General features: G+C 43.9%; 1 protein-coding gene across 2 annotated transcripts in view; it reads left to right on the top strand.

Annotated features, from left to right (window-relative positions):
* The window catches only part of lrmda (leucine rich melanocyte differentiation associated), a 189,789-nt gene that overhangs the window by 119,080 nt on the left and 42,824 nt on the right, over nucleotides 1–27,885 (top strand). For both annotated transcript variants that reach the window (XM_084021527.1, XM_084021528.1), the window contains exons 3-5: nucleotides 8,008–8,134; nucleotides 9,519–9,658; nucleotides 12,651–12,777. In XM_084021527.1, the coding sequence (XP_083877653.1) occupies nucleotides 8,008–8,134; nucleotides 9,519–9,658; nucleotides 12,651–12,777 (394 nt within the window). The remainder of the gene's footprint in view (nucleotides 1–8,007; nucleotides 8,135–9,518; nucleotides 9,659–12,650; nucleotides 12,778–27,885) is intronic.

The following is a 27,885-nucleotide window of genomic DNA, read 5'->3' as shown; positions in this document are numbered from 1 at the left end:
GCAAGCCACTTAATAATATGCTAGGAAGGCAGCTAATTATATCCTAATAATGGCTTGATGAAAGCAATAAGGCAGGCGGTTGAATGAATGATAGTACTGTTGGACTGCTCAAGTTATATCTTTATCTCAAATCATTGTAATCACACTAAACAGGAAGTTCTTTAATCACTAATGTGTTTATTCATTATGCCAAAAGAACTTGGAGTCTTTGCATTTGTTATCATTATGCAAATTGCGGCTCATACTAAATGATACGTTTCTCTGCAATGATATTTTCAGCAAATTGAATCCCTTATCAAGTTAATTACTCCGTGTTTACAAGCCCCCCCAAGCTAGGTAATCCCAATTAAATACTACACCTGTTCTATTTGTGGGATTTGTATTTGTTACATGTGTCATTACATGTTCTCCTGCAGAGCTCAGGTCTGTCAGGGGAGGGGGGGAAGAACTGCCAGCGAGACCCCTTACTGGGCTTCCAGATTTCATCCTGCGAACGTTCTGGTGTCGTCTAGTTATGGGATCATTTGCAGAAAAGAGGCAGGAACACAGCTGACACGCGCATCCGCAGGACCTGCATGGGGGGGTAGATGGGTGATCTGACGGAGGGCGCACCCGAGCACCAGCAGCGGCGGCATCAACAGCAGTCGTAGACTGCTTTCGAAACTTTTTAATTAGCACTAATTACCTTTGCAGGAAAATGTTGGGGCTTGAAAGGATTTGTGTCAGCAAGTGGGAGATCAAAGATGGTGGTGCTGTGCATTTTAATCTGTATAGGGAGGGGTAATAGGGAGCTGTTTGTGTGTTAGAGAGGCGGAAGGCGGGAGAGAGGGTGAGAGGAGGAAACGAAGCCTCCCAGGTGGTACTCGAGCAGTCTACCTCTCGTAACGCCGTCCACCAATCACACCACGGGTCCTGTCGCATTATCACATTTTCCACTAATATAAAGAAATTAGGTTTTTCTAATTTTTTTTATTGTTTGAATCATAGCTTCACTTTGTCCATTACCCTCCTTTTTCTGTGTGCATGTATTCCTCAGTGTCAGTTTGTGCAAGTGCCTGTGATATTTCTTCTTTTTTTTTTCTTTTTTTTAGCGCCGTCCTCATCAGACTGACAGGCATTTCATAGAGGTGGTTTTTAATGCATGCCTGGACATCACCATGGCAGGGTCATCCATCAGACTTCAAGACAACATCGATCATTTGCCACGAAGAGAGCACAGGGTAGTGATTATTTGCTATTAGGTGGATGCTGAGGCATACAAATGGCTGGCAGTTGACAGTTGAACTCACTCAAACCTAATGCGGGATGGCTCCCCCTCTCAGGGAAATGTTGACAAGCACCGAGCCTGAACACTGTAATGACAGAGCGCGCAGGCAGACGGGGCACTGAGGGATCCGTTCTCACAGATCGCTGGCATCCATTATTTAATGGTTCCTTTATTTTATTGCAAGAGTACACAAGTTCATTTCCAGCTACATGCATCCGTGTACATCTATACGTCTGTGCGTTCTTTTATTCATGAAAAACTCCCTGTTTAATCCGTAGCGTACCCATTGACCCCGTCGCTGTAATGTTATCGTATTATATGCACTTAAAGATGTGTGTAGCATGCGTGAGGGAGCTCGCGCGTGTGCTTGTTTGTGCTGCATTGATGTCCTCGCTGACTGAGATGGCATCGGCGAATTGATTTTCAGCTCCCGCTCACTGACGGAGTAGGGCGTTTGTCATGTGGATAGACAACTAATCTTTCAATACAAACATTCACAAGACGCATGGCCGTTCTGTAAGCACAGCATGGCGAGCGTGAGGAAGGGGAAGTATTGTATCGGCTGTGAAGGAGCCTGGCTTCGCTGTAGCGCTCGCCTCCCTTGTCTGATTATGTATTTCACAACGTACATTGGAAGCAGCTGCCATTCTGTCTGGCCACGTAACATACCTCATTTGCGGAAACTTTTAAAGAGACACCTTTCTGCAGTGATCTCTCCACAACTCCCTTCGCTGGGAAAGAGGCAACGCTCTCCTACCTCTCAGTCAGGCCCTTATTGGAGCTCAGACTTCATCCCGGGCCAAACCGGGGTCAAGCAAGGCTTATGAGGTTGGACCTGACAGGAATGTCTGTCAAGTCCTTATCCCTTGGCCAGGGTTGATCCAGGGCCGTTAATCAGACAGGGATTGGAAATGCAAGCGGAAGCATGAGGCCCCAGTGATGCTGACCTCAGTACAGTCGCTTTGATTTTGTCTGGCCCTGGCTCTTTGTGTGTGTGTGTGTGTGTGTGTGTGTGTGTGTGTGTGTGTGTGTGTGTGTGTGTGTGTGTGTGTGTGTGTGTGTGTGTGTGTGTGTGTGTATAAGTGTGTGTGTGTATAAGTGTGTGTGTGTGTGTGTGTGTGTGTGTGTGTGTGTGTGTGTGTGTGTATAAGTGTGTGTGTGTATAAGTGTGTGTGTGTGTGAGTGAATTGACAGGATCAGTCCCTGTCTGATTCACGGTGCTCTCAGCCCCTCTGCCAGCGCTAATGACATTGAGAGAGAATATTAACCTCGCACACTCAGCAGGAGATATCCACGGGGGTAGTCTATAACTCAGACACTGCTGGATCCACAGTGGTATTATCATTCAAACGTTGAACGCTAGCTTTAAACGTTGGACAGACGCACCACGGCGTAGACATTTCCAGCAATTCAATCCACATAATAACCTCGCATAACGTTTTAGTAATTAGGGGTGATCTATGTCTTCTTCATCAACATCAACTTACTTAATTACATTTAACAGATTTCTTCTTTGCTTGGATTTGTTTATGCTCTCTAAAACAAATATATATATATATATGTTGCAAATGATGTAACTCTATGTAAAGTTTAATCTGACATGCCACCTCCAATTGACAGCTTTGCAGCTCTCCACACAGGCTATCAGGAGCAAGCATAGCGCAATATTTAAAACAGATTAAGGGTGAACCCACATAAAGGAGAGATTTGCTGGCGGCGCCAAACGTACTCTAATGATTTGCATTGCCATTAATAGTAATTTGCGGTTGCCTAGGAGGAGACGTGTAATCCCCTTTCCATGTGTGAATTGACACGCATTCAGGAGGGCTACGTGTGTCCTGGACTTGTGATCTTTAAATGACTGCCACCTGAGGCCTAGCAATACAGAAAGAGGAGTGCCACGCCGCTGTCTGGATGTGAGGGGGAGGGTGGGGGTGAGAAAAGGGAGAGCTGCCGGGGAGATGGAGACAGATAATGACAGTCTAATTCACCATCGCCATCAGAGATGCATGTACGGAGACACGTATAGGCCATAAAGTGTAGCTTGAGGGAAGAGTGCTGGAACCGACCCGATCAGCGCTGCGTGTGGAGGTGGTAGGAGGGATGTCAGAGGCTTGACGGGTTTCAGGGCATTAATTTCCTTTACAGATAATGCCATTTTATTTACCACAAGCTATTCCGGATAGTGTTTTGATGCTGTATTTTGGTTGTTTTTTCATCTTTATTTGTTTTTGTTGTGGTTCAGAGTGATGAAATACAGATGTCTTGATCTAAGACTATTAGAGATGATTATGTAAAACAAGGGGGGAAAACTAAAGATTTTCTTTACACAGTGATAGTAAACAGGACATGATTATGCACATTAGACATACTTGATTCTTGAAAGTCAGTATATTTCTACTCTTTCTACTGTAATCTGTCTGATAATGACTTTAATTGTTTAGAATTTGCCTCATTTATTGAATAACTGATTGGGATTGAGTGATATTTTGCTGTGTATAGAGAACCATGTGAATATCTGTTGACTATTTCAGGCTGACTGTCTCTCCATCTCTCCTTCCTCCCTCCCCACCCAGCCCTCCCACATTCACCTTTCTTATTAAGTTTATTAAAGCCAGTCCACATACTGGGTTTCCCAGGTCCAGTTCCTTTTCCCATTCATTACAGTACCTTATCCTGGCAGGCAATCTGAAATGTGCTCTGAATAGTCCATTATGCACATATGAAGGCCATCATGGGCCCCAGTATTGGTCAATTCATCAAACATTTATCTGTTGCCTTCTGAACAGGACGTCATTACGCCTGTCAATCTGCAGCTCTGTCCCTCCGTTTAGAATAACGGTGCATTTGCTTTCCTGCGCCACCGTGACCCTCGAGAGGACGTCAGACTTTTAACGGCGGACCGCAGCTGGGAGGGCTCTCAGGCTTTTCAAAGTGTTTGTGTGCGTTTTTTGATATACGTTAGACCCAAGTGAAGGTTTTCAGTATGGCGGTGTTAGCTGCAGGGATGTTGCCTCTGCGATCTCTATCACCATTTCAGTAATGGGAAAGACTTAAAGGTGGTTTTACATTATAGCGCTGTAATTTACGGCTTTTGACAAACTCCATATTGAACCCGATGTCTTTGGAGTTTCTAAAAAATGCCAATTACATCCATTTAGGTAACAGTTTCAAAGGCGGCGGGCATAAGACTGAGAAGACTGTGTGACTCATGTAAAAGAGCCAAGGCTGCCGTTCTCCATTTTTCATCCGCTGCCTGAGGATATATGACATGACACTAGCGCACACCATTGGCAGGAGTGACTGACATTTCAGCCAATAATGGTCGAGAGTTTTCTTCCCGGTGTTGTCAGCAGTGGTTCATCAATCACTATGTCTGCATTAGTATTAGTGTATTGATTTGGCAGGGCTGCTCTCTGGGTCAGTGTCTCCTCTCCAGTGTCCTTGTCTGGTGTCTCACATCCTCTCCTGCTTCCTGTGCTGAGTCTGTGCTCCGGCTAAATATTGGTCTATGTACTCTGTGTGCTCAGCAGACAGGACCTTAGAAGATAATGGAGATTTCAATACATACATGCACTACCTATGTAAGCTCAAACGCACACACACACACACACGCTGATGCACATCAGGGTATGATGTATGATGCTGAGCTTACACAGGCTAAGTGCTAGTCGGAGTGTAAAGACAGCCTGTGTGAAGTATTAGCTCTGACAATGAGGCTGATCATAATTATCTTAACAAGGAGAGGATTCATCGCCTCACCTCGTTAAAGCTACCGCCCATCTCTGTCGCTCCCTTGCTAGTTGGAGGCTTGATCAAATGCATGTGATCGCATGTTACTATAGGAATCATCATTTTCTGAATTTGTACAATGAGGCGATGCAATGTGATGTGAGAGTAAATTTGTTTTTCATATGGTGTTTGTGAGATTTTTCCTATTGCGTTAAGTGAAAAGGTTCTACTTATTTTTTTCATAGCTGATGATGTACATGAACATAAGTGACTAGTTGTAGTATGTACCATTGCACTGGAACTAAAGCTACATTACTGAATATTTGTATTATCACTATAATCACAACATTTTTAAAGAAGGTGAGTTACATCAAATAACATTAGAATAATGTATATATTTCCTATAAAATGTATCCTTGTTATGCCTGAGTTTGCCATTAATCAAACCTCTACAGCACTGGGACTTGAGTCGATTATGCTCATTAGTTTTTGCTTTTTTTTTTTTTAAGTGAAGTACTTTTACTGCAGTGCTTAAACTTTGTTAGTTTTCCAAGCTGCACATTAAAACAAGAAAGCTTATAAAACGTAATGAAACCAGCTATGGAAATCTGCAGAGAGAGCACAGAAAGCTGGAGAGTATTAGAAGTTCAATCCCCACACTGTAGTTAATGCTGGATGGGAGTCAGTGGCTCTCCCCTGGCTGTGAATTTAACTGATTAAATCAGCCAGTGCACGCAGCAGTGGTGACATGAAAACAACAATTAATAAGGCTCCCTCCTGTGTCATGCGGCTCCCTTTAACCGAGCAGCTAATAACATAACCCACAGGACTGCAGCCCATCACACACACACACACACACACACACACACACACACACACACACACACACACACACACACACACACACACACTTACAGGTGGCAATAGTTAGTAAGCAACCTCTGTTCACAGAAAATGTTTGAATGTTTATCCTATAGCATGTGTGCATACGCATTGGCGAAGATAATGCTCACAAATAAATTGCATGCTGTACCAAATTCAATACAAATGCAATAACTGTACAGAGAAATATAAAAGTTTGTTTTCTAATGCTAGTTTGGACCAACAGCCCACTCGAAAATAAAAGAGGGCTAACAATATGACCAGAGAGTAACACAAATGGGGAAATTATAAAAGCATTTATCTATCTTGTGTTGTTTTTTTCATTTTCCTCTCTGTGATGGGCATTTTTGCTTTCATAAGTGAGAAGCACCATGTTGGGAAAAACAAGCAAACGGGGTAGGATGTCCTAAAACTGGCACATCTCTCTATTCATCCATCTTGCCAGCGCATTAATCAGACCTGATAAGAGGTTGTCAGCTCACGGCTTTGCCAGTACACTGGCTAGGTGCTGTCAGCCGTTGTTGTTGTGGGTATCAAGTGTGCGTATTTGCAAAATGTTGATGCCTTTTGAAACGAGGTAGCCCCCCCCGATAGTCCACAGTGAATCGCTTATTTGTTGTTTTGCACCTGAGAAGATAGTTGCAACATTTGGCTTTGTAGTTCAAACGTTGCTGCCAGTGTGTCCGCTCCGTGCGTTTTTGGGCCAAGGACTACATATGGGTGGAGTGCAAGCTGATTGGTCAGGAAAAAGCACACGAGAAACAGCAGACGGTGCATGAACACACTCGGTCTGGCTACGTAAAAGTATGTAATGTTTTTCAATATGTACATTACATACTGAATTCATTATACTGAATATAAGTGCATATTATGCTCTGTCCCCCACGCAGGTTACTGCTCTGTGCCATCTGTGTGCAGATTGTCATGATAAAGTTGTTATATTTGCATAGCCCTAAGCCGGTGTGTACCATGGCAGCCGTTGACACAAGGCAGATCCGGAGAGGAGCAGTAGTTCACGCTGCAGCTGTTAAAGTCCTCGCTGTACCTTGAGTTTGTCATGTTGCAATGTGACACTGTTCACTGGAATTTATGTTTACGTAACTTATGCCAAGGTTGCCTGTCTGCTTTTAGAACTAACATACTATAATATACTTATAATGTAGAATTTACAATATTTTTTTTAGCTTGGAGTAAATAATTAATATATCACAAATATATTTAATTCATTGAAAAATACCTGTTTTACAAACTGTTGGAAATAATTCTTGAGAAGCGTATGTGTCAAGTTCCAGCAGATTTAAATGTCAATGAAGTCACCCAGGACACTTTTAACATGGCACGCTGACAGTTTGACAGATTAGACAACACACACATTGCCTTTGTGCACCTTCCACGGCTTGAACTTTGCAGGAAGCCCTAACATTACTCCAAACACCACCCTCCATCATTTTTATGCCTGCGTGAATGTGTGTGTGTGTGTGTGTGTGTGTGTGTGTGTAGATGTGTGTGTGCGAGAGACAGAGAGGAAAAGAATCGAGATGACCTTTCACCCCTCTTTGCAATTTGTCATAAAAAGAAGTGGAAAGGAAAAATACCTCCTTTAAAAAAAAGTCCTTTGATGTTAAAATCCCAACACTAACCCCTATCGCCGTGGAGTTGCAAAAAAAAGTTTCCCCTTCCATTCCATTTGTGATTGCGGGTGTATTCCGGTTCCTCTGTGAAAATGATGGATGACAAGTTAAATTTGTGTCTGGGGAGTGAAGGTGAACTGTGACAGAGTGATTTGTCTTGGGAATGGAGGGTTAGGGTCAGGCGAAACTGGGCGCCTCAAGGCACAAGACATTGACAAATTCATCCTGCCCGCCGCATTTCTGAAGCCTTTTGTTTTGAATCCTGGCTACTCACAAGTGACCCCCATCCCTCATCCTGCCAGCCGCTGAAGGATGCCTCACCATGCCAGGGGAGCTCAGCACCACTAATTCTTGTCATTCACTTCCCTGACAGGCCCGGACCCGTACTCTCCCGGCGCATGAAAGAGGGCGGCTGAAATATGTATTTCTTGCACAATAACAGCTGACCAGATTTAGAGCTGTAACAGTTTTTTTCCTGTTGCCTTATCATTGCAGGTCACTGGCGGCCCTCAAAATGTTCACCGAGCTGGAAGAGCTGATCGTCGACAACAATCTGCTCGGAAACGACCTCCGGTTGCCCAGGTTACCCAACCTCCACACCCTAACACTCAATAAGAACCAGATATCCTTTCAAACTAATCACTCCGGCCCATTTCTCATTCTGATTTGCAGTCGACTATGCAGACATAGATTACAGACACAACGGGACCAGAATCGACAGTGTGTTTTAGTTACATTCATCTGTCGGCTTGCTTTCGTCTCAGAGTATTTAATGTTGTGCATTTGCAGGGAGCACTGTGCGTTTTAAAAACAAGAGCAGAGGAACTCGGCTGTCACACGGCTCCACACAGCACAGGACTAGTTTTTGAACCACAGGGACCTCTAGTGGAATCAGATTTTAGAGTCAACATAACAAATGTGTTTTTTTGGGGGTTTTTTTACTTTCAAAGGGAATAGAAGGTGTTGGATTAAAATGAGCCTGCATCCAAAGAATGAGATGGTAATATCAGTCATTTAAAATTCAGGGTATTTTGATGTGTGCATTATTATAACACTGCTTTACCTCACTGACATCAAACCAATCAGCTGTTTGATTCGTCAGTAAACGATCGAAGGACGCGCTCGCATTTCGGCTCATTGATTATCGCGGCCCTGTGCGTTCTCCTCGCCACCCAAAGTAAACACGGTGGAAACCAGAGCGCCGCGCAGCCACCCTGAAATTCAACACGTACACACAGCGCCAGGCTGCTTATGATCAGTCAGAAATGTGTGAACTTCCCATCTGAGCTTCAGAACAGGTTTAGCAATGTGTCCTGTTTCCTCTGGTTATGCAGATCCTGCTGGGTAACGATGTTCACTCTCTCTCGCACACACGCACACGCACACACACTTCCAGAGTCAACATTAAAACTGGGGCTCCTTGAAGTGTGCGTCTGGGACTGTGTGCTGAGTTCGGTTGTGAAGTGGTCGGCACATGCTAATAGGCCAATTATGTACATCCTGTCGTGGCACAGTGCCATTTTAAAGCTCGAGCACTGCATTAGTGCAGTTGTATTTTGACACTTTGGGGCTCAATTTTCCAGGCGAATGTATTAGTGATGAATGTGCCTGCTTAGGGGCTGTTTGTTTTTTTCCACGTTTTTGCGAAGAAAAAAAAAGTTTTTCCACAGCACGGCTCTGGGAAGCACGGACTGTTTGAACCACAGGGCATCCATCATTTTGTCACTGTTCTGCACCCGGCCACCTAGGAAATGAAAGAGATCGAGAGAAAAAGGGGGAGAGAGAGCAGCAGCAGCCAAATTGTGTCACTGCTATATGCCAAAGCCTGCACCTTAAATTGCCCCTCTGTCTGCCCAGTCTCACAAAGCCAGTGACTAGCCCCTTTGAGCACCTCGGTAAATTTGACAGTGACGCGTTTTAGGGCAGACAGGCCCGGGAGGGGCCGCGCGGGTAGTAAATGCTAATGTAATTAACAGCGTTGGTCCTTGACATCCGCCCTTTGACACCTGACTGATATCGAGGCCCTGCTGGAACACTTGGCTGATGTGACCCCGTCACTGGAGTACCTAAGCCTGCTGGGAAATGAGGCCTGCCCCAACCAGCTGGTCAGCCCGGATAAGGACGAGGACGACTACCAGAGATACAGGTCAGTTGCTACATGGACTATAGCGATGTCATACATAAATAAGGGACAGCTATTACTCTGAACCCGTTTAGATACGTGGATAGATAATGTCCCGCGTGTGAGCGCGCGTTTGTATTTTCAGTCCGACAGTTTTGATACTAAGCCGTTCGGACTGATAGCTTTTTGTAAGTAATGGATTTGGAGATGTTCCTTTTTTTAAACATCCAGCCCCCTGCATTTCACAAGCAGACTGTGGATTCAACCACATCACTCTAAAAGCTTTGTCAACCGGCCCCCCCCTACACTCCAGTTTGCAAAATGGATTTCATGTGTGACTAGTCACCACCACAAATGAGTGTTTACTACCCTGCCTTACCAGAGCAGACGATGCATTAAACATCAAGCGAGGCCTCAAGCCATGCAATATGACCACCATTTGTCAGGGTCCTTTACATGAAATGCGATAAAAGGCGAAAAGCATACTCTCTTTTGTCTGTTTTAGCCCTAAGTGCTTGTTTCTGACTCTGTGTTGCCTATTAATCATTTACCAACCATGCCTTTCTTGAATAATCTTTTTTCTCTCTTTTTGTCTGCCGTCCTCCCTCAACACCCACCCCTCTCACTTTGCCCCCCCCCCCCCCTCACATGCTTATCTTGCTGGTGAGAAAAGCTGTTCTGTTTTGACTGACAACGTCTAGGGTCCTGTAATGTAATATTCATAATGTGTCACATAGTAAAACATCAATTTGAGCGTGATGCAGATTTCATGTCTGACAAGGTTAGGCTGCATGCAGGTCGTGACAGCACTGGCCTTGGGCAATAAATACCCAGCCCAATGCCTCGGGAGCTCTCGGTCTCTCAAGTGAAATACCCTGATGCGTTGCATCGGTGCCCCAATTAGTGCAATGACATAGAAACATAATATTCATTCATACAGTATTGTGTAGTGTGTGCAGAGGTCAGACGTTGCCCCGTTCTTTGCCGACCATCCGTACGCACAGTGGCCATTTGCAGTACTACAACAACACAAGGCTGTAATATTATATGTTCACAATGGGTAGTGATCATTGTGATAGGTCTCCTCAAGAAAATTGTCTATTTGAGAAACCTGGAAATGTTGTGACAATAGATGTAACCCAGCCTGTCTTTTCCCTCCGATTCTGTGATGTGTAACGATTAACGTATTTCTTTGTGACATTTTAACCTCTTATCTTGAGGAAAGCTATCAGTTAGTATGATCTCCTTTAGCGGCGGATCAAAGAGCATGTGCCTCAGGTGCCTCAACCACCAGCTGCACTTTGTGCTCACTCAACCTTTTATTTTCTTAAAGTGTCCTAATGCAGCTGCATAATAATTGCCCACAATGTCCACAATGTTGTTTTATTATCTTCCATAGATGTAAAAGTAAGTGTAATCATTGATTAGAGGCAGTTTACTTTATGGGTTCTATAGTTTCGTAATCTTAAGTCATTCCAGTTAAATAAGTTTACTATTTACCAGAGAAGAACATGTCTCTCTTTGTAGTATTTTACAGGCAAAATGCAGTACAATTCAACAAACATGGAGGATGAAGTTTTCCAAAAAAATAAATAAATATTTCCGTGTGTTTAAATGTTTTCACAACAATCACTTATCCAACTATGTAACTACTATATATTACTGAAATAAATACATTTAATTATCAAAATAAATGTATTTAAAAAAATCCCCCACAGTATTAGTTACATCATATGTCTATTGTCTAAGAAACGTGTCTTTTTTCCCATGTTATCGCTATCAAATTTCACAGTTCTTTAAAGATAACAATAACATAATATTTTATCTAGTTTCCTATACTAAATCTACTTCCAAGGCAGCAAACATAATATTGTTGTCATCACATGTTTGATATCCCTAAATAAAGTCTGGGTTTTTGTTCCAGTCGTCTCCCCCCCTACCCCCTCCTGTGCTCTCTTACCCTCCCTCTTTGGTTGGTTTGAATCATTAATATCCCTACTGGCTGACAGAGCCTTGTCATCTGCTCTGACCCTGTGATGGTAGGTTACCTATGGAGAATAACCCCCCCTGCATGTCTCCCAAGGGCATCTTCACATTTCATCATAGAAATGCCCGGAACAAAGTCCTTTTACAGGGACGGAGACACAGGATGGGATTGGGGCCTCTTGTATTTAAGTGCTGGTGCTCTCATCGGATAGGGAGCTCTCGTTAGGAAGAGCTCGTTTTACCCTGTAATAATCTTCCTGTCGGTGCGTTTGATCTATTTGTTGTTTTATTGTTTATGTGGTTGTTTTGTTCGTTACATTTGGAATGGAGATATGTTCTGTTCCGTGTCTAAATGTGATAAATGCATCCCCTCCTTATAATCCTCAGGTGTTGAAAACTTGACACGGGCTTTGCAATCTCCCCTCATCGCCATCGCCGTCAACAATTTGTCACGGCCCTTTGCAAGCAGGTCTTGTCTGTGCCCATATTCCCCGTCCTTTCTCACCCTCCACTTAGGTGCTGCATGCATGTCCCTTTTTGGCCAGCAGCTCATCCCTGACATACTAGTTCCTCTATCCCTGCCTGCCTGTGAAAGGATCTGTTGTCATCTATGTATTCCAACCATTATCTTTTGACGTTTCTCTCCCTCCCAATGAAAGACAAGAGTACGTCTGAAAGCTTAGAGAGATATCTGTGATGCTGCCAGAATGACAGCTCTGGCAGGCGGGTTGTATCTCCTTTCGTGCTATTTATATGTCGTACTTATTCTTATCGGCTTTGAAGGTTATTACATACAAACAAAATATCACCATTAAATCTGCACCGCCATTAAATCTCGGTAAACACGGCATCCTTTTCAAGTTCCGTTGATGCGTGCATTTACATATTAGAATGTGTGTCAGTTTGATTAGTGTGTCACGCTTTACACACTTCTTTAGATTCTCTGTTTGTCAAGCGCGGGCCTACAAGGAGACCTTGTAAGGCGGCGGTGCAGTTTTAAGTTGAATCGTTGTTGTTTTTTTCCACACAGGCACTTTGTTCTGCACAAGTTGCCCCAGCTGAAGTTTCTGGACACCAGGAAAGTGACCCAAAAGGAAATGATGGAGGCGCAGGCAAGAGGAGCGTACATGAAAGTGGTCAAACCCAAGTCGGAAGCTGTAAGTTGAGCTCTGTTTTTTCGTGTGTGTGTGTGTGTGTGTGTGTACACTGTTTTAAATCGTAGTCTCTCTGAAGTCTTGAGTGGATTTGTCAAATTCATCCCTTTCTTCCCCTTTTCTATTCTTTTCCTTTATCCTCCCTTTCTTCCTGTGCATGCTTGACTGTCAGTCTCCCTTTACAAAGGTCCTAGTACTGTGGCCGTTTTGTAAAGACTCCCTCTTTACTATCCATTAATGTGTGTGTGTGTGTGTGTGTGTGTGTGCGTGTGCGTGTGTGTGTGTGTGTGTGAATGCGTGTGACTACGGCCTGACCTGATTTCGTATGCATGAGCCCAGATCAAAGACGGCGGGGCGGCTGTCCGGTCGCGGTTGTGTTGCCAAGTGTGACATGGCTGGCAATTGGAGTGACAGCTCACGTACATGCCACTCACAATCGCTTAATTATCCCGAGCCCGTGCACTTATTCCTCCCTCTCTTGTTTTGGGCCACACAGACTAATTAGAGTTCGGGAGGTTCATAGATATACCCACTTCACCCCTTTCCACCCTGTTTTTTTTTTTCTCACCCCCCACCCCCTGTCTTCCACCCCTTTGATAATGCAATATAAATGAACAGCTTTTTGCCTAGATTTGATTTCATGTAATTGTAAGGTCATGAAATATTTACCGTTCGGATCAGCTAAGCTTTGTCGTTTCAAGGTCTCTGGGGCTCTCAGTGAGCCCGGGAGGTAACAAACGGAATCAGAGTAGCGAGACCGGAAGGCATCCGATGACAAACCAGAAGCATGTGAGTCGACGTCGGGGTTTAAGAGCGCACGAGTAAAACAAAATATTTATTGTTTCAGATAATCAGCTAAGATGGTGTACTCTTTTAGTGTCAGTTCATGCTACGCTTTGTTCTTGAGTCTCCATACAAGTGGCAAGCGGGAAAAGCAGCAACATTGAAATAATTTAACCTCAGTCTGACATGTTTGGTAGATGGAGGAAAAGTGGAATGAAAAACACTGTTCGTTCACTTTATATAAAACGCAACTAAGGACCTCTACAATGCTTTGTGGCAGGATAAAGTCACTTTATAAAATATTATTTACATAGCTTGTCAGTGGAAAAGAAATGTTTGCCTTTGTCGCCGCAGCCTCAGATGAAAGGAGAGATAATCACTGATTCCAGCTGACATGATGTGTGTGTTTTTCTGTTTTTGTGTCTTTGAACCTGCTGTATATGATTATTTATTCCCTATGCAAAGTAAAAGGTTACCGCTTTGATGAAAACGGATCTTACCTGCCATTGCACGGGGTATTTTCTGCACACCCGAAACATACTCTCGCTGTCCTGTCTGCGGCTCCTTATTAGCAGTGTTTGACTGAGTCGACACAATGAAGATACTTTTCTTTTTTTTTTGCCGGGACGCGTCCCGTGTCTGGGAGCCGGGATGTCACAGCGGCATTTCCATAACATTTCATTTTTGAGTTAGATGAGACGTGATGCGTCAACTATCACAGATTTGATGAGCCGCGGGTTTCCTCCCGCCTCTAATTGTCCACATCGTCGGAGCGAACGCGAGCTGACCAATAGTGCGGGCCACCAATTAATGTGACGTCTGCAACGGAACAGGAGAGCGATTAGGAGATGATGGCATAATTAGATATTTGTGTTTGCTTTTATGTCTGGTACAGCGGGGTGTTGCTTAGAACAGTGGCTCGTGGCTCAGTATCTGCCATTTGCTTCATTACAAAGGATGGTAATTAGCTGTCTTGCTGTCGCTGCCATTTGAGTCTCAATTAGTGCAAGTATTAGAGGGAAAAAATACAGGACCCCAGATGTGATTACAATGGTATATTCATAAAGGGTTTTTTTGCTCTGCGTACGGCTATTTTTTTCTTCTTTAAAACCTTTTATGACAAATCTCCTTCCTGCTGTTTACAGTAGATAAATTGAAACCATAGAAACAGCAGCAGGGTTACGGTGATACATGCCCACTCATGACAGCATAAATCTGAAGAAAGAGCCCCTGCTCTATCAGATCACTCCCCACTCCGCGACGTGCGTATTGGAACAGTTAATGGATTCGCTATGAAACAGACAGCGCTGAACTTTGGAGACCCCTCTAGAGTCATATCCGAGTGGATTGTGACCACAGTTTTAACTCCTTTTCAATCATGCCATTATGGCGTGGCACCGAACGCCGCCACATGGTTCGGATAAAGCAGTTATGGTCACAATCTGAACACCATAACTTTTCATACATTCCCAATGTTTTCCATGTTGCCCTAAATCACAACCAGACAGACGCTGGCTGGTACGTTTTGCAGGGAAAACGCAGGAAAAACCTGCGATGAGGTTTGAGAGTGCAGAATTAACAAAAAGGTTGGAGAAAGAACGTATGTAGAATGTATAAAAGTCTGGAGGTCACTGAAGCCAAGCACTGCAAGACAAACACTAGGGCACAGAGGAAAAACAAAGAATTGTGCTAAAATAAAATCGCCACGCTCATAGACTGAGGTTTAATTGTTATTGTGTGCCTTCATGCCCTAGTGGACGTGACACCATAAGTGGGTGACAATGAGCTGTCTTTGACTTGGTATTTGCTTCAAGCACAGAAGGGGGGTCATTTTCTCTTTGGGGTTTTGGGTATATTGCATTTCTGAGTGGAAAGGACAAGTAGTTGGACAGAAACAGAGGCAAGATGACAAAGACCGGCGAGAGAGAGAGCAAATATATGTATAAATACCTGAAGTAAACAAAAAAAAAAAAAAAAAAACACAGCGGGGATGATTGAAGTGTTTTCCCAAAACCACAACAAGCAGAGTCAGAGTGGAAAAGCCTTGAGCTGTATTTTGGGAAATTGGGCGTGTTGGAATGCTATAATGTGATAATTCTCTTTGAGGATTTAGAGGTCATGGAATGAAATGGCGTTAAACCACGTAGAGCCATTTGGACTGTGTTGGGCTGCTTTTTCGGAAAATACATGTGGTACTTTGTTGGCCTGGGTCCCTCCGCCTTCCTCCGCTCTGCCACGGAGCCCACATTAGGCTGTCGAACCCTTGGGTTAAACTGGCCATGTCTATCAAAACACTATGACAGCACATTCTGTTTTCAGATCCCAAGCACTGCAAAAAAAAAAAAAGTGCGTAGCAAATTTAACTAGTAGAATAACATTTACTTCTTGCCACATGTTTAAGAGTGTTTCACAGTGGATGAAGTACGTCCATGGTCCCCTTTACTAAGCACAGCTTGTTGCTACGTCAGCGGGTATAAATGTTCCTCAGATGTCACTTAGATTTTGCCCGGACTGAAGTATTTGACTTGATTTTCGAGCATGAACACACGTTTTTTCCCTCCACATCCTTCTGCGTATAATGTAAAGCAGACTGCATTGCAGGGTGGCTCGAGCCAGCTCCCGGGTCCCATGAGCCTCAGCACACAGGGTAACGGTTCTTCAAGGGAATTGACAGTGACAGAGCCAGGAAAGTCCTCAAGTGGATCTTTTCAGTTCTGTTTTTTCTTCCCCAGACACTAACCTGTTTTACTCGGCAGCAGACAGCAGTTCATTTCAAGTTTGCACCGAAGGGAACGGTCCAAATCTAAGATAGACTGCATGGTTTTAGACCCATGATTGTGCATTATGTGATGCATGATTGTGGCTTTTTTTTTTTTGTTGCACAAAGCAACCCTGGAAAAAGAGGCGGCATTTTGCTACACGCCGGTTGTTTTGCTTCCTTTTCAAGCCTCAAATGTGCCCTGTAAAGTATGTTGCCACGTTCGTCTCTGCTCGAGAGTTATGACTTCCCCGAAGCTCTCAAACATAACAAACAGCGTGCAATATAGCGCTTTGTGAATGTGCCTTCAGTGGGTTTGCTGAATCATTTTACTGAACAAATGTGTCCTCGGAGAAAACTCAAAGAATATGGTTCTCAACAGGGGGAAAGGCAATATAACCCAACAGATTGCTGTGGAAGCAAGTTTATTACCACTCCTCACTCTGCAAGATTCTGCATTCGCACCACCTATTATACATACAGAACTCTTGATTTGTCACCTCTCTTTCATGACACATTCCTGAATCAATATATACTGTATGCAGCGGGTCGGGTGAGGACAGCACTGCGGATCGAGTAGGCGTGGTGGGCAAACCGTAACTGTAATGTCTGTCTGCTTTATGTTCAGACGGATAAACTCGCTGACATACTGCGAATCCGCTTGCTTCCAAATGATGTTCATTCCTCCCATCTTACATAATGCCTTGTTATCTTTTAATTGCATCACTTGAGACATCGCTGTTCTCTGTCTTTTAATGACAGCATATCCTAAATGTTAAAAACAGCTGTTTGTAATAGTTTGGACGTGTTTGCCTTGTGCGATAGACAAAAATACACTGCGTGTTAATGGGAGATTATTCCGAGGAGCCCCCGTGTTCATTCTCTCAGGTATTTTGCCCCCCGTCAGTATCTGTGAGTGGTTTATGCCTTTATGTGTGTGGGTGTGTGTGTTTTTTTTTCTCTGTTCTCTGAAGCGTATGCCTGTCCAGTTGTTTGGATCAGTGGGCTGGTTCCGAGCACTCGAACCGAGAGGTCACACAGGGGTCATAGGCCGGGGGAAAACAACAGCAATCAGGGCGAGTGACTCAAACTGTCCACATAAATCACCCGGGCCCTGCATATCATAAACACACTGTAAAACTTTAAAGCACAATTAATTGTAAGTAATAGAGCCAAGATTGATTTATTGCCTCTTTCAAACCCCGGAGACATGGGGTGCGTGACCTGAGTGTCACGTCACTCTCAGGCAAAAAAAAAAAAGGATTACTCATTTTTGGCAAAAAAAAACCAAAACTGCCGAGCATAAAAACAAACATGTGTTTTAGTAAGGGCTTTTATGAGACACTGAAGTGGTCGCATTGCATTAACTGATTTTCCTCTCCTTCTGCTGGCATCCAGTACAGAGGAGGAACGCCTCTGTGGCGAAGCATTTGTTGTCTCGACGTCTCATGTGTTTAGCGGTGGAGTTTGAGGCCTGTCAGAAAACAGGCCAAGGCTAGCTTACAATAATGAGATGTCTCTCTCCCCCATTTTGATATAAAGTTTTCATAAACTTTGACAAATCATGCGATCGTTCACGTAACTTTTCCCTTTCTCTCTCTTCTCACTCTCTCTCTCTCATGTAAGAAGTCTTTGTTAAGTTTTTATTAGTGTAATAATATTGAGTGCCTGGGATTGGCAAGCTACAAAACCATTCAAACTAGAGCCTTTATGAGCCTTTGGGAAGGGCTGAGTTTTTATAGTGATTTCTGCTGTTTTCAAAGTTCCTTTAAGATACAGAAGACTACAGGGAAATAACACACTTCCTCCTTCCAGTATCGTTGGACGCACATTTTTTTTTTAAAGCAACACAGCCCTACATCTCACCATCATTATGTTCCTCTATTAAACGTCTTCTTTCATCACACGCCAAGGGGTTGCAAAACCTCCACAATCCCCAGTTCAAGCACCGTTGCAAGAATATCATAGCCACTTAGGCATCTCTTCAATTACACTTCTTATCAAATGATGCTTTTAGCTATTACATAGTGCGGCGTCCCAGTGCGTTGGCCTATCAGTCCAATCAGAGCTAATCCTCCCTGTTGGTCTCTTTGGTGACAGGAAGATGCTGCTAGCCTAATGAGAGACAGCTGGCTTAGTGTTTTCTGTTCTCTCTCTCTCTAAAAAAAAAAACATCCATCTTTCTTCCTCAGCCCCCCTACCCCAACGGGTGTTTCTACAGAACTGTGCCAAACTTTAAATCTCTCAAAGAGATCAGTTATTTCTTTGCCTGTCTCTTTTAGTTGATGCTGACAGTGCCCATTAATCACTATTTCACCACTCGTATTTATGCTCCGCTTTGAAGTTGATTGTCATGTGCAGCCTCTTGAGGCGGCTTTGCTTTAATTCACGTTCAGATTTGTATCAGATAATTTGAGTAAAGTTGTTGTTGTTTGTTTATGAAATGCAGATGTTGGCTGTTGAGAAAATTAATGAAAGTTGGGGCTTGAAATCTGATGAGGATACAGTCCATACAAACATGTCACATTTGTTTATAAGTTTTACTTAATTATTTTGAAACTGCCTTTTTTCCCTCCTCAAATACACCAAAAAAATGGCAGCATCAGACTTTTCCCTTTAACCCATTAATGCCAGTTGTGTGTGTGTTCCCTCGACCCAGTGTTAATGGAGAGTCTTCTTTCAGCGGCGCTCGAGCCCAAAGTCCCTTCACTGAAGTTTGTGCTTACACAGACCTTCTTTGTGGTTTTCAGAGCTTGTCAGACATGTCAAGCGCAGGCTAGAAAAAGTATATTGTTTCCAGCCACTTGGATTCCTTTCCCCCCCTGACATCTGCCACTCCGCCGAGATGATAAATTCTTGCCTCATTAAGCGTGGGTGTGGGATTACAGGCTGACAACACATTAATCACTGGGCTTGGTGGCAGCAGCCCCGCACCAGCTACAGGCATTGTTAACCAAACTTTTCTAATGTGTCACTCTCCTCCCTGACAGCCCATAATCAATCATCCTGATTGGCAGGGCTGATAGATTACACTATTTATACTTTGTGTAATGAAAGCTAGCGTTTCCACCTACTGTCATTGTGGGGACGATGATAGGCCACACCGTCCGGCTGAATGGGAACACATACAAAAAGAGGGCCCAAAGAAAAGAAAGGGTAGGCAGACCTTGAAACTGCATTGTGAACTTTAAAAACAGACACAGTTGAGCTCCACGGGGAGGGGAGGGGGGAGTTAGGAGTTTTCTGTATTGTTTCCCTCTGCACGGTATAGCTTAAAGGCAGTCTTCACACCATCACTGAGCAACTGTCATCTCTGTCGCTATCAGTGGCAGGCCGTGCTCTCGCAGGTACAACTCTGCTTTGTCTGCGGTGGGATTCAGGTTTCTCCGTGACCCCGTTGGTGAGGTGAGGTTCTGTTGTCAAAGCCTTTTTTCTGACAGAAAGTGAATGATTTACACATGTATAACAACAAGGTGACAGGACATATACTGTGTGTGTGTGTGTGTAGGTAGGATAATGGATTTACCTGCTTCCCTACCAAGAACTTCACAACTATGTAACATGGCTTTACAACCCCCCTAGCAGTCTTTTTTTTTGTGTGTGCATGGGAACTTGTGGATGAAATGACACACTGCTGGTAGCCTTCAAACATAATAAGGTTTTGTTTCTTTTTCTTTTTTGTTCCATTTTCAGCCGTACGTCTTTGTCTGGAATTAGAGATGTCCTCGGCACACCGAGAGAGGATATTGAATATGAGCTCTTAGTTGAGAGGCTGCCAAGCATTTGGAGAAAAGAAAAGAAAAGGGGGTTGGGGGGGGTGGGGGGGAGAGAAAAAAAACATTCCATCATGTTTTTGACAGCAAGTAAATCTGAGACTTTTCTTATGAGACAGCGTGCTGTCAGGAAATTAGTTAACTAGACCATATTATGGAGAGCCAGGTAATTTACCCTCAGAGATGCAATCGCAAATAACTAGCAGGAGGCCGCATCCCTGACCTGACATTGCTTTGTGTATAATGCAAAATCTAGTGACATGCTCAATGGGTTCTGTCAGCCGCAGGATTGAATTCTCTGCCTACTGCGTCTCAGTTTGGAGCGCGCTGGTCAATTATTTCTGAGGCTGTCAGTGCGTAGGGAGACACTGTTATTTAGTATGTGTTAACTCGGCATCATTAAGACACTCACCTGACAGAGAATAGCACACCTGAACGTTATTTATTTTGATTTTCCCGACAGGGGTAACCTTCAAACGCGTTGACCTCTCCCTATTTTTTTTTTGCGTTTTGTGAGATCCCACCCGGTCCATTAGAAACAGGAGCTGTCGAGACGGCGGGGGAATCAAATGGCCGAGAGTCGTCTAATCTAACACGGTAATGCGCACGCTCCTATTTGTTTGGACAGATTGCTTTGATCACACGGTGGCGGTTCGCCGTCTATCCACGCCTGCGGAGTAGACGTGGCTGTCCACGCGGTATCTTTTAAAGCGCGTACGGAAATGTCATATTATCACAGATCCGTGTTTTTACCCGCAGGCACAGCATTATACACACTGTTGTGCGTTCCTTGAACAGAAACACTAGCTATGCAATATTTTATCTTCGCTTTGTGTCAGCCGGATCCATCGCATGTGTCAGGATCTAACACAACATGTGAAAATAATAGATAATTAAAAATGTTTGTTGTGAGGGAGCTCAACAATCAGAACCTATAATTACAATCTAGAATCTCAATGATTTGAGACGTTAAAGTCGGGGTTAAAAAGTGACCTCTTTTGGAGGATGAGAGTTGCCATTCTACCCCCCACAAGCTCCAAGTCTACCGCCTCGTCCACCGCTAAGCAGGCCCGGTGACGAATGGGAAACCTGATCGAGTAAAGCCTCAGCATCACCTCTGTACAGCAGGATGACATGATTAGGAGGTGACAGCTTCTGTAACAACATCTCTGCATTTATCTTTTCCTGCTCTCCATCTTTCACCCTCTCTCTCTCTCTTTCTCTCCCTTCTCTCTCTCTGTGTCTCTCTCTCTCTTTCCTCTCAACAAGTCAGACTACTCTATAATTAATGTCCCCGAGGGCTATCCGCAGGTCAAGCAAGGGGGGTGCTGTTGAGACAGGTAGTCTTGACACCTCCAGCTTTGTAGCTCGTGCATGAGGGTGGGAAGACAGCTGGGGAAGGGTGAGAGAGGCCAACGATGAGGGCTCGATGCATGTTTAGGTTGGAGGCTGAGGCTGGAGGAATACTGTAGTTTCAATGAAGACGGGGCATGGCTGTGCGACCTTTCCACCTGTGATACAAAAAGGATGGTTTTTCGCGGGATTAGCCAGTCAAATCTGGTGCATTAAGGGCTTAGCCTGTCATGTTTGAGTTCCAGAGAGGGGACGTACAGTTTCAGCAATATCAGCAGCACATGCATTTAGCCTAAAGAAGGCATTTGGGGTTATGAGATAAATTGTTCTGGGACCGTTGTGTACTGCCTCTCACGTTGCTTTTTGAAAGTCTTTAGGCCTCTTTAGCCGTATATAGGTCTGAAGTGTGCCCCTGACACAGTGCACCTCTCATATGCATCTGCCCAAAATCCACACATACTCTCCCACTCTGCATTTCACAAACACACCAGCCCTCCACTCCATGAATAGCCACTCATCCTGGTGTTTTCTACTGGGGGCATTTTACTCTTCTTCTTCCTTTTTTTTGTCCTTCCGGAGTTTTGAATAGAGGGAGAAAAAGGATGAGAGGAGCAGGGGGGAGGGAAGGGCAATGGGAGAATTGGACAGCGATAAAGAGGAAATTAAGTTGAGGCGGTGTGGGAGACATTCTTGCTTAGCAGTGGAAATATGTGAAAGAGTGAGGGCTGCCCAGGGTGCACTGGGGGTCATCGCGGGGGCAGAGGGGGTCAAGTGACACTCAAACGGCATTCTTCTGTCATTCATGGGCGCGTTGGAGAGGGCTGCGGCGGATCGGCGCACAGCTACGGGGCACAGATGGACAGTGAAGTGGGTCAAGATCCTTAATGTCACAATGTTTCAGCGTCACCGATCTGCATTGAATGTTTAATCTTTGTTGGGGTTTTGTTGTTTGCGATGAGTGAAGGTGAAGTGACCCTTCCATCTTCTGAAACATGTGATTAAAGAAAATCTGAATCCCTCACGTGCTAAAACAAAGACTATTAAGGTCGTCATCTTTTTTTTTAATCCGCCAGGCATTTTTTGAGACTTTTCAGCGTCAAATTATTTGCGTCTTTCATTGGTTATCAAAGGCGTTATAACCTCTGACAGTTCCATTCGGTTTCTATTTGCAGTTAGTGTTCAATTGCGGGCTGACAGACTCGTAACACCTCATCCCAGAATAGGTCTGACTTCTATGCACTGTACCACATTTAAGAAATTGAATCAGAGCCAATGAGCTGTAAAGGTCTGTAATAAGATATCCTGTGAGATGTACTGTAAGTCATGATTAGAAACATATTTTATTTCAAGGATAACTTCTCCAGGCAGTTCGGCACAAAGGTTTGTCATTTCATCGAGTCTGATTAAGTGAATGCAGGAAGTACTGTGCTGCGGTCGCGGCTGGCAAACAAAGGCGCTCGGACACACAATGGATCTCTATTTCTCTTTATTACTGTTTGTCCGTCTACCCTGTTCTTTTTTTTTTCCTACCTCGTGGCTACAAACCGCTCCCAGAGGTGTCCACAGTCAGACTGACGGCGTTGACCTTGTAAGCCCACAACCCATTCTGTCCCCGTTCTGTTGTTTTGTTAAGATCTACAACTGTAACCTGTAGGCCAGACATTTAATATGATATGATAATAGGTATCCCCCGGGATCACCTGATCTGCTGTTTCCATGCAGCAGGCAGATGGGTAGGGCACAAACGGGCATCACTTCCCAGTGTTTCAGCTGCCAACTGGCAACGTCCGTCAGTAGACGTGTTGGAGGTAATCCGAGAGACGGGCCGAGCCGCGGCCGCTCTGACTTTCATCACACCTGTGCTAAAAGCACGGTGAGAAGCAGCCTGTCCGTCCCATCCTCTGCTCCCCCGCTGCCCTGTTCCCCTGTAGGGGAATGTTGAGACGGCAGTGGATCAGATGGGCTCACATCCTGTCAGACTCATCAGATTTCAGGACGACTGAGTGCTTTTGTCAGCTGAATTCCAGACATCTTCTTTCTTTTCGCTCTAGAAAGGTTTTCAAAGATAATGTGTCTCAGGACTTGACTCCCCCTTCGAGACAATAGTATCATTGATACTGCGGTGGCTCTAGCTAATGCTAATGGTGTACGGTACATAATTCATGAGGGTTGATCAAAAAATAGGTCCCAGCCTTGAATCGCAACTAAACCAGCAGGCCAGAAAGTAAGGAGACAACAAGTCTGACGCTCCTTTTCATGAAGACACTCATCCTCTCGTCTCCTTCCAGCATCCCTCTCCGTGCCCTCTGTCACACATGTCACTCTTTCCCGACACCTGTCTGCCCTTCCCTCTTGTCTCACTGTCCCGTCTCCTTTCTCCATGGGGTGGAACTGTTTGTTTTTCGGAGGTTTGTTTATGGGGGGAAGGAATACCCCGCTGCTCTAGGCCGCCTCCAGTCTTTCAGCTCATCACACGGAACATGACAGCCCTCCTTCTCTTTGGTGCTGAGATGAGCTGTTTCTCCTGTCCCCATGGGGAGTCAAAATCTTCTGCTTCGCTCTCCCCGTCTTGAACTTCACTTCAAGACAGCTGGATCGATACTGTTTGCGAGAGCAAACGCTCCCTGCTTTGAGCCGTGTACACAAACATTGTGTAATTTTTTTGCAGGGATGCGGTCGGAGGTTGTATACCGATTCAGTCCTCATACGTAAACTGTCCTTGAATGGAAATTCAGTATTAACTAAAACAGATGGAATTATCATGTGTGTGCAGGCAAAAATGTACTTACCACAGTAAAAGCTGGCACAAGATCCAAAATCGTATCTATTTTATTAGCTAACATACGTTCATTAACTCTGTATAATGCCCATGTAGTCTGCATAGTTTGGACACTAAAGCTTGTAATTATTGCAATGAAATTAGGCTTCAATTCTCGTAAACACGAGCGGTGAGAAGACAATGATTGGCCTGTAAATGGGAAACGATGTGAAATCAGACACTGACAACTTGTAGCTTGTAATTACGCTGTTTTGCTGACACACGGAGTGTAATTATGTTGCTACTTTAGCGATGATGTGTTAAACACTCAAGTGTTGCCATTTATAAGGCTTCTGAATTGAATAGGAATTTAGGACCCTGAAAATACAGCATATTGCAGTGTATTTTTTTGTTGTTGCATGTATGTCTGTTATGGATACCGTCGCAACCAAAGGGGCCAGACCATGTTCCCCTTGCAGACAGGGGGGAAACTGAGGTTCGTGGAAAATTGTTAATACCAATAATGATACTGGGTGGTCTACCGCTGGCCTTCTAAGGCTTCCAGCACTCCACCCAGCAAGCCAGCTCTCGGTTTCACCCTCTTTTTTTTTTGTTACCTATTTCAGTCCTTCACGCTTCTACTTCTTTCTAGCATTTAGGTTTCTCTTTGGAGCATATCAGCACATCAGATAACCTCCAGGTATAACAGCCAAACCTTGACTTTGCACACACACACACACCCAGGAGTTGTTTTTGTCTGGCTGTGTGTGGAAGGTGTGTGTGTTTTCTTTTACAGCATGGAATTAAGACTGAATCAGCTGTTCAGACAACCTTCTCACATAGCGCGTGCACACACACACACACACACACACACACACACACACACACACACCACTCAGACATGTACAAAAAGCCCAATTGCACAGTAGCAAACACATTTTTTTTTGCACTCACACACCTAAAGAGGGGGCTGTGCCTCCGGGGGCCACGTCAGTTACCTGCTGACACACAGGCTAGTGATTGATGAGACGCCGGGGGCGCTGGAGTAGACTTTGTCAGCTGCTCATAATTTATACATCTTATCTCCATCAGAAGAAAAAGACAGAGTGCCGCGTTGTGTATATGGAGATGAAAACACCGGGCTTGTTTAGGCAGCGGTGACAGGGTAGCTGCTAGCTGTTAGCCCTGGCGCGGAGTGATAACTCAGATTGCTATCTGTTAGCTTTTCTCACCAGGTCCCTCTGTGGCCGGAGCCTTCACTCTTAGCCCCGTGACGAATCCTCCGTCTGTCAGTCATTCTCACTCACTTTCATTGCCTCTCTCTCATGTCTCTCTCTTTGTGTCTCCTTTTCTCCGTTCTGTGACCGCGTCTCTCTTTGCCTCTTCTCCGTCGATCTCCTGTCACATTCTCAGGCCAGACAGGCCCAAAGCTTCTGCTGAAAGCCGCTGGCTCTTCCTCAGTCCGCTCACAGGGCGAAGGTCAGGGCGGAGGCACGGCTCCAGTTACACAATAATTAGCTCTGTCAGCGTCGTGTTGAAATCGATGATCAGAGGTTGTGTGAGGGTGGGGCAGAGATTTATTTTTTTATTATTATTATTAAAACTGCAGGAAATATTTTGCTTTTGAATTCTCAGAGTTAATTTATGTTTGTTTTGTTTTGTTTGTCTGTTTGAATTGTATTTTGTTTTTTTCTATTTGTGTAAAGCGTCCTTGGGTTTCATGAAAGGCGCTATATAAATTCAAGTTATTATTATCATTATTATCATTATTATCATTATTATTATGTTTTATAACATCTATATTGGGGCACAAGCAAGGACCACCCACTGATATTTACATTGCCTTTTGGTATTGTTTTAAAAATATGATTTCTTTGCCAGCACTGTCATTTGGCTGATTAGAGGGTCAGTGTTTCAGATGAACAGTCTTTTTAGTTAAAAAACAAACATACAGTGTTGATCTAGTATTTGTGGTTGTAACAATTGTAATTTTTTTGTTCACTTTTATTTCCCTGTAGTTCAAGCCAAGAAACAAAGAAATGTATCAGTGATCCTGCATGGAGCCTGTCAGTGGTAAATTAATCTGACTTCTGTTGCCCTGCACACTCAGTGTTTGATATCGCCTTCCTGAATGTGAAAAGAAAGTTTATCAACCCACGGAACTTCACCTTACTCCCCTCCAAATGCCTTTTTAATGTGCTTTGTTCTATCAAATTGTGTTCAGATGTTTTTAAATGTGTCAGTAACTACTGCATCAGCAAAACAACTTTGATTCCATAACCCCTTCCCACTATTGATCTTGCCTCGTAGATAAAAGAGTGCTCTCTCTGAAATCATGCATTTTTCATTGTGGTATCAATTGCAGCCTTTGCATTTGCCATCCCACTTAGCTTAAAGCTATACTCACACATGCTGTCTGCTTTGCTCTATTGATTCAGAGGGTTTTCATGTTGTATATTTGAGAAATCAGTCCCTTGGTATCATTTTAGTCTGTCTTTGATCAGCCTGATTGCTCTAATCAGACACAAAGAATCAAGCAAATTATTCTAATTAATGTTTTTTTCGGTGGAGATTAGCAGTCTGCTTCGCATTAAATATTCAGGTTGAAATATTTTGGGCATAATTAAGAAAAGTGTGTGTGGTATTTAAAAAACCATGACTGCTTTGGCAACTGCAGCTGCTTTGTCTGTTTGGGCAATTATTTGTACATTAAATACTCTATTTTTTTTAAATACAACACGCGCCAAATGCAATGAATACTTTTTACTTTCTGCTGTTATTTTAAAAACGCTCATACCGTATTCCTAACAGGCACACACCTTGAAGGGAAAAAATTCAGAATAGAAGTCAAATATTACCTTTCTCGCCAAATAGTATTGGCATTGTGCTGCTGATGCTTGTCAAGTGTTAAACAACACTTTGGACCAAGGACAGACAAATGAGAGAGTCCTACTCTCTAATAGAACCTAAAAAGATGAAAAATATAGTGCAGGAGGCAGGAAGGACTAGTCAAAGAGGTGACCATCAGCATCTCAACAGCGAGGCTTGGCAGCCTCCAGCCTGCCACGGTGTAATTGGAGAGAAAACATATATGGGAGCAAATAACCCCCTGTCAGGGGCATTAAAAGAAGATGTTGTGACGACTGAGAGCCCTTCCAGCTGAGCAGAGCAAAGTGGAGGGGAAGAATAAGGCCCATCAAATGGAAAGCGCTCGGAGCAACCGCACATCCAAATATTCAAGATAATTGTTGACCGGTAGCCGAATTGAGCATCCATTTTTTTATTTTTTTTTGTGAAACTTTCCATCAAACCCCACCAGATATTTGTCACTATTGCCACTGTTGTTATCCAGTCGCTGTCATCCTTTGATTGATTTGTCTGCTTTGATGAGTATAATTTGAAAATGGTAAAGGGTAACATTTACACTGGAAGTGCTCAGCCCTTATTACTGTGGAGTGACATAAAGGCAGGTGATGAAAACAGGGAGGGAAATGTGACTCACTGTCAAAAGTCAGAAGTGACATGTAGAAGGGAAACAGGCAGACACCATTTCATATAAACAGATAGATGGTTTTACTCTTCGGGGAGTGACGTTATCAACCAATTTGAGTGTGACAAACGGCGCTGAGCGTTTATTATAATATCACATTCATTTATTCTGAACAGCGTCTGATTTTACCACAAAT

Source organism: Eutrigla gurnardus (assembly GCF_963514095.1).
Source record: "Eutrigla gurnardus genome assembly, chromosome: 11".
NCBI lineage: Eukaryota > Metazoa > Chordata > Actinopteri > Perciformes > Triglidae > Eutrigla > Eutrigla gurnardus.
The sequence above is the reverse complement of the archived record's forward strand: the minus strand, read 5'-3'. Positions and strand labels throughout refer to the sequence as shown.